Genomic DNA, 7,799 nt, shown 5'->3' on the forward strand with positions numbered 1-7,799 from the left:
TTTTGGCATCCTCTTACAGACCAAATTATAATTAATATAGCATTTATATTGTCTTATGTAAAGGTGCTTAAAATATTTTGACGTGATGTATTACATTATTAAAATATTTTGTTATGTGGAGTGACTGTTAATTGTTTGCCAATATGAAGAAAAAAACTAATCTCTTCATTCATCATTCACGTATACCTATTGACAGATCAATGAAGTACTCCATTGTTATCATTTCTACTAAATAAATGGGATAATTAAATTGGATGCAATGAAGAAAATAAGGAAATGTAAGAGGTAAAGCGTGAAATAAAGAGGATATGGTGTATATCTGAGATAAGCTAGCTATGGCTGTGAAGTTCTGGTAGGGGTAGATATGACAAGATTATAATGGTGACTTACTTTGATAATGACCTTAATGTCCCATCACTAATAGCAGTGTAAGACAGGTTCAGGTACAGAAGTGAAGTACACATTTCCAGCACCATAGACACAAATTCGTCCTAAACAGTGGATGGAAACAATCAAATAGAGTAAAAGTAAACATGCATACATATTATGTCACTTGTAACCTCTGAATAAATGCAGTAAAGATTTGCTCAGGATATTTCCAGAATAAAAGCAGGTCTAGTTTCCTGCTTTGTAAATTTCAGCCGTCCACAGGGAATTGGTGAACATCTGTACCACTTTCTTAACTGGACAGTTCAGTTCATTAATTTTCTAGTTGTAAAAATTAGTTGCAAAAATTAGAGCCGTCGGATGGTAGGAAAATACAAATGCTGTTTCCAGATTATTTGTCAGTACTTTAAATGGTTTCTTGGATTTTCTAAGGAATTGGGTGACCCTACAAACATAATCAAATGACTGTAACATTATGCATTCTCAGAAAGTCTCGATTTAAATAATTTAGAAATTAAACTCAATTACTTCAGACACAAGCCTTAGTCCTAGGTTTGTATGTTTGCAACATGCTAAAATATTAGGGAATGCAGTGGGAAAAGAGAATTGTGATTTTTCATTGTCTTGGAAGAATGAGAGGAGATTAAAAAGACAGTTTTGTGAACTTTGTGACAATGAAAATTTATTTCTTTCCACCAAGAGAAAAGTCACCAATAACATCTTATGTGACTGTGACAAAAGAAGATATTCCCTTTAAATCCTTCCTGACCTGCAGCCTTTGACATTGTTCACCACACTTTCCTCCTGCAACTTACCTAGTTCAATTCTTCTCTTTCTAATCTTGGACAGAGGCTTGGATTTTTGCTCTCCAGTAAGGTAGCTTAAGTCAGGAAATTTCCAAGTTTGCCACTCCATCCTCAGGAAAAAGGCTTCCAAAAGGCAGGATTTTCATTCCAGGGGAGGGTGGGGTTGTGGGACAGAGTCAAGTCCACCACCTCATGGATACAGCCAAGGAAGACTGTCAAGGAAGACTGTTTAAAAGTACCACCTTCGTTTTTTGGGACTTCACCTTAGTTGTTCCGATTGATATTAAGCCCTCTAGCCCTCACCCCTACTCAGCCTCCCATCCACTCTCTTTGCAACCCATGCCTACACCCACCCCCCGGGCCTCATAAAGCCCCATACCACCTTAATGCCAACTCATGTCAACCCATCTTGTCTTTACACCCTCCATGCCAACTCACCCAGTATCCATCATGGAAAAACCTCAGGAACCATGTGCAGATGACATAAGTTCTAAATATCTATTACAGTCTTCTCTATGCAAAACACGGTGACACAGTGGTTAGCACTGCTCCCTCACAGCGCCAGGGACCCAGTTTCGATTCCTGGCTTGTGTCACTGTCTGTGTGGAGTTTGCATGTTCTCCTCATGTCTGTTGGGTTTCCTCTGGGTTTCCGATTTACTCCCATAGTCCAAAGATGTGCAGGTTAAGTGGATTGACCATGCTAAATTGCCCCTTAGTGTTAGGGGGATTTGCCGGGTAAATACGTGGGATTACGAGGATAGGGCCTGGGTGGGATTGTTGTCGGTACAGGCTCAATGGGCCAAATGGCCTCCTTCTGCTCTGTAGGGATTCTATAGGCCTTATTTTACCATTTTGATTCTAAATGCTGGGTGGATTTGAAACTGGGAGTGTTTCAGATCCAACTTTTAGACCCGTTCTCAGGCGCCCCCATACGCATCTGCCTGCAAAATTATCAGCGATTCTGAATTGTGCTGCAGAAGTCTATGGGCGGGGCTTAACGTACCCGAAACCCTGCAGATCCGACTGGCGCCACCAACTGTGCATGCGCAGAAAAGAAAATGATAGAGTGCTGCTCCCCTGCCACATCCCGGGCTGGATAATGCCCCCCCCCGGCCCCCACAGACATTGCCCCACCCCCCCAACATTACTGACCCCGTTATTCTCCCAGCCTCCCGCCATTCAGATGGATCGCGGGCCCTCTCCCCCCCACCCACTGGTCTTAGGCAGAGTGGCAGCGGAACACCCTTTCCCCCTCACTGATCTCAGGCAGAGTGGCAGTGGACCCCCCCTTCCCCCTCACTGACCTGAGGCAGAGTGGCAGCGGTCCCCGCTTCATCCCCCCCTCACCGATCTCAAGCAGAGAGCCGTCGGATGCTAGGCACCTACCTCCTCAGTAACTGGAGCGCCCGAATCAGACTTTTGTGGAGCATGTCTGTTTCCCGCTGATTCTGGATGAGCGAACGTGGTGGTAAAGGGGGAAGTGCCGATAAGGTTGGGCGTGCAGCCCATTAAGTCAGTCTAAATGTATACAAATACATTTAAATGGCCATCACGCCTGTTTTGGGCGTGGTCCCGATCGCGGCCATTTTCAGGCCCTGGTAAAGGGGGAACTGGCGTGGAGGTGGATGCGGATCGTGCTACTTGCCTCACGCCCGACTTTACCAAGTTTCCACACCCGAAAACGGGCGCAACGCAATGGTAAAATTGGGCCCTATGTATCTCAGTTCCAGGAGTTCAACAGACCAGTGTACTAGTCCCAACCATCTTTAGCTGCTTCATCAATGACCTTCCTTCCATCATAAGGTCAGAATTAGGGATATTCGCTAATTGCACAATTCTCAATTCTTCAGATACTGCAGCAGTCCATTTTCAAATTCAGCATAACCTGGACAATATCCAGACTTGGGTTGACAAGTGGCAACTAACATTTGTGCCACCCAAGTGCCAGGCAATGACCATCTCCGATAAGAAAGGATCTAAACGTCACCCCTTGACATTCAATGGCATTAATATTGCTGAATTCCCCACTATCGACGTTAACCAGAAACTGAACTGGACCAGATAATTACTGTGGCTACCAGAGTAGATCAAAGACTAAGAATGCTGGGACAAGTATTTAGCCTGCTGACCCCCAAAGCTTGTCTACCATCTCATCTACAAGGCACAAGTCAGGAGTATAAAGGAATACTCTCCACTTGCTTGGAAGAGTGCAGCTTCAACAACACACAAGAAGCTCAACACTATACAGGACAAAGCAGCCCATTTGATTGCTACCCCTTTTGCAAACATTCAAACCCTTCATCACTGACAACATTGTCCTTGAACTGCGTTGCTAAGCCATTTCAGAGGGCATTTAAGAGTCAACCATATTGCTGTAGGTCTGGATTCACAGGTAGGCCAGACCAGGTAAGGATGGCAGATTTCTTTCCCTATAGGATGGGGTTTTAACGACAATCAAGAATAGATTCATGGTCATCATTAGTTCCAAATTTTTATTGAATTCAAATTCCACCATCTACCATGGTGGGATTTGATCCCCATCCTGGTCCCTTGATACTCTGGATTACAAATCCGGTGACAATACCACCACACCACTGCCTCCCCCATCATTACCTTCTATATTTGTATTGAATTTGTAGGGTTTCCTTCTTTAGCTAGATGTGGTAGTACATATATCAGTACTCCCTAGCAAATGTGGGTGTACCTACACCTCAGTGGTTCAAGAAAGCAGCTCACCACTGCTTTCTGAAGGGCAACTAGGGATGGGCAATAAGTGCTGGTCTAGCCAGCGATGCCCATATCCTGTAAAATGGATTTAAAAAGTTAAATAAATAAGAATGCCCAGCGTATGTGGGAGCCAATAATAGGAATAGGATACAACCCACAGGGAAGATGAATGTGAGTGTGGGAGAGTGAGTCATGGTGTCCCTTGAGCTGGCATTGAGTGAGATCCCTGTGGATGTATGATGGGTATGTGAGTGTGTGAGTAGAGAGTGATGAGAAGAGTGACTTATTCTAGTGGAATGGAGGAGATCGTTCATGCCCTTTCAGCAGTTGATGTGTGTCCTCCTATGACCACCACTGCCATCACTTCCCATGCAGAATTGGTGTCTTTGCTTGGTAACCTTCATCCAGAGCAGGGATAGAGGTCATCACGATGAGCCTCCACTGCATCAAGTAGGCGCTCGAGGGAAGCATCACAAAATTTGAACAGCATGTTTCTAGCTTTGATAGCCATCAGTTCCTAGCAGCTTCTTAGCCCTTGGAGTGTGCTAGCTCTGTGCAGGGGCAGCCTTTAATATGGCACCCAGATTAATGAATCTCTCAGATCACAGCAGGGCGGGCAAATCAGAGGGTGGCTTGCCTGCGATATGACATGAAAACCATGGTTGTTCACTGTTTGCACTAAGTGCCACACAGTATGGTGGAAAAACTCCCCATTGGTGTCGCTGAGTCTAATGCCACTTTCCCCTCATTGGACATTACCGATTTCTGGGATGATTCCACCCTCCCTTTCAATCCCTTGCCTGCCTGAATTAGTTGGTCTCACCTGGGACACTGGTTCCATTGTCCTACATACTCTTGGATTAAGAATGGCAAAATCAGGCAAGTATCTTTCTTCTGTATGATATCTAGTGTCCCTGATGGAATATATACATGTACAGATATTGGCTAAGTAAAGCATTGAGTTAAGCTCTAATGCCTGCTATTTGGTCAGATAAAATGATGACACACCTCAGCCAGCTTTGAGCACTCGCAGGTTAATTTTGAGGCAAACTCCCATTTTTGTACTGCCAGCCAGTTGCCCAGTTGAATAAAAGCAGCAACTGGACGGTGGGTTGCAGTGGAAAATTGTGCTTGTGGCTCTACAGAAGAAACCTTTTACTAAATGTGCCTTCAAGATCACTTTGAACTTCTGACAGCTGTCACTCTGATGCTGTGGAAAAGTCGCAGCAGAGTCCCTGCTAATGGCCAGGATTAAAATGCAATCAGTTTTCCATTGATGTCACGGAACCCTATTTGCACTGAAACTTTGAAACTGCCGAGTTTGGCGATTGTCTCGATCACTATCAAACCAGCAGCATTGAAACCCAAAATGACAGCAACAGAGCAGGAACTGGAGCTTCTGCATTTCAATTGCTCATTCACATCATGCTCAATAAGCAGAGGGTGAGTTCAAATTTCCTCCATAAATAATCATTTGGCTCGGTACTGGCACATCTGTATCCCAGCAGGGATCACCACCTTAAGAAGCTTGAGTAAGAAATTTTCCACTTACGGTTAAACTTCTACACTGAGTTAAATTTAGATCCTGCAGATTTCGACAATCACCTGAAATACACAATAAAGAATATAATATACAAATGTCCATTTTGCATGAGAAAAGTGTACATATTAGTTGATCTCTTTTGGTGTTGAGCATGCTGAGACAAAGGATATGGCTAGTTTATAAGAAAGAAGTATTTATGTCATGTAATGAATAGCATCACAGCCTACAATGATCTACCATTAATGGTGGAACAATTAAAATCAATTTGTGTATTTTGGGAATTTGTTCTAAACAAAGCAAAAGAAAAGTCAATGGATAAACCTAATTATATTCATGTGAAATATAGAATTTTAAGTTTTGTTTCAAACTTTACCCTTTCTTTGAAACTTCAACTCTGCAAAATATCAATTCAGTTCTTCAAAATGCATTTTTGAGTGACTCAATTGGTTTATTTAAAATGAGTCAGCGCAAACATATTATTGGTTACTTTGGCATTGTGTTTAGATAGGGTAACCCATTAAAAATGTTTCCACCAGAGAACCAATTTGATTTTCAATTCCTCATAAACAAGAACAGGGTAAATAACTGGACAGTCAGATTACTAGGCAATTATCATTTTAAATGTTCCCCTGTATTTTTTGTGTTTTTCTGAGGAGTGGGTGCAGAGATTTATCTGTAGCTCCTAAAGACATAGGTTCAAATAATCACGCAATACAGCAGTGGGTGTTCCTGCTTCATTTTGTGACTCCTACATTGGTTGGTGCCTCAGGGTGCCAGTAAAGCTGGCATTGTAGCCTGCACTGAGTCCAGAGAAGATTTCAAGAAAATCTTTAGTGTAAACAGTTTTGTTGTAAAAGTTATAACTTACAATGAAGAAGGTTTATGCAAGTGCACATTGATGTAAGATTTTCAGTTTAGTTTGTTTTATTTATTAGTGTCACAAGTTGACTTACATTAACACTGCAAGAAGTTACTGGAAAATCCGCTAGTCACCACATTTCGGGGCCTGTTCAGGTACACTGAGGGAGAATTTAGCATGGCCAATGCACCTAATCAGCACGTCTTTTGGACAGTGGGAGAAAGCCGGAACACCTGGAGGAAACCCACACAGACACGGGGAGAACGTGCAGATTCCACATGGACAGTGATCCAAGCTGGGAATCGAACCCAGGTCCCTGGTGCTGTGAGGCAGCAGTGCTAACCACTGTGCCACCGTTCTGCTTCAGAGAGCTGAGTTTGTGTTCTATGGTTTTAAGCGAGTGATTTCTGTGTTGGGCTCTCTGGACATTGCTATCCTGTGGCACCAGAGGTTTGGTTCCCTTTGCCACCTTTTGTGCACAGATCAGCCTCATCTGCATACTCACAGATGTGTATTGTTTACTCAGCATCGACCACCTCCTGTGAGAAGGATGTCAGGGAACATAAAGGGAGGGGGCCTGATCATCAAAAGTATCCACCTCTGGCAGAGGCACAGGCACTTAATTATGAGGAACAGCAGGGAGGACAAAGAGCATATCCCACAGACCCCATTGGCCCAATGTGGCTGACGTACTTAAGTGTAATCTCATGACTGTCAATTAGTCTTAGGAGGGACCGGGATTCGTGGTCGCTTCCTGTTCTGCCTGCCAATTGCACACACTGCACGTAAAATTCTGCCCTTTGCTGCTGTTTGTCTCTCTGAAGACATGTGGGGGGGGGGGGGGGGGGGGTGATTTTCCCCGAAAAAATTTGAAGTGTCCAATGGGCAGGAAAGTGACAGGTTTTCATGAATTTGCAATACAAAGGTTGTCAGGCTATTCATGCCAGCGGGGTTGGGGGGTGGGGGTGGAGCCTAAACTCACTGGAGAGGCCAATAGCAGAGTGCTCAGGGAACCATCATGCATGCGCCCAATCTCCTAGTATACTGGGAGATCGGTTGACATCACCACTACCCTGCCTCCCCGGAACATCGCCGGCCTCCCGGTCACCACTTCAACCCCCGATGGCCAGCCCCACCACTAGCCCACATCTCCCAATGCAGAGTCCACCCTTCCCTCCCCTCTTACCTTTGCCCCCGTGAGGCCCTGCACCCATGGCACTTCCCAGTACCCAGTGGGCACTGCCAGTGGGCCAGGCTGATACTTTCAGGGCAAAACTGGCTGTTGATTTGCTATTGCTCATTTTGTACTACCAACCAAAATAAATTTTACCCCTATTTTTCTCAGAATATAATGCTTTATCACTTTGCGTGTTGTGCGATCTGTATTTCAAACACATCTTTAACTTGTGCTTTTCTACCTTGCGGCAATGATGTTTATGTTTTTACCTACTTTGTCTCCTTTACAGACTGTTTTG

General features: G+C 44.1%; 1 protein-coding gene across 1 annotated transcript in view; it reads right to left on the minus strand.

Annotated features, from left to right (window-relative positions):
* Nucleotides 1–7,625, minus strand: part of fbxl13 (F-box and leucine-rich repeat protein 13) — a 134,237-nt gene extending 126,612 nt beyond the window's left edge. Inside the window, exons 1-3 of the mRNA XM_078234620.1 lie at nt 7,511–7,625; nt 5,475–5,527; nt 391–491 (exon numbers count right to left, since the gene is read on the minus strand). Of these exons, the coding sequence (XP_078090746.1) occupies nt 391–491; nt 5,475–5,527; nt 7,511–7,625 (269 nt within the window). The remainder of the gene's footprint in view (nt 1–390; nt 492–5,474; nt 5,528–7,510) is intronic.
* Between the last annotated feature and the right edge of the window lie 174 nt (nt 7,626–7,799).

Source organism: Mustelus asterias, chromosome 19 (genome assembly GCF_964213995.1).
Source record: "Mustelus asterias chromosome 19, sMusAst1.hap1.1, whole genome shotgun sequence".
In the NCBI taxonomy this organism is placed as follows: Eukaryota; Metazoa; Chordata; class Chondrichthyes; order Carcharhiniformes; family Triakidae; genus Mustelus; species Mustelus asterias.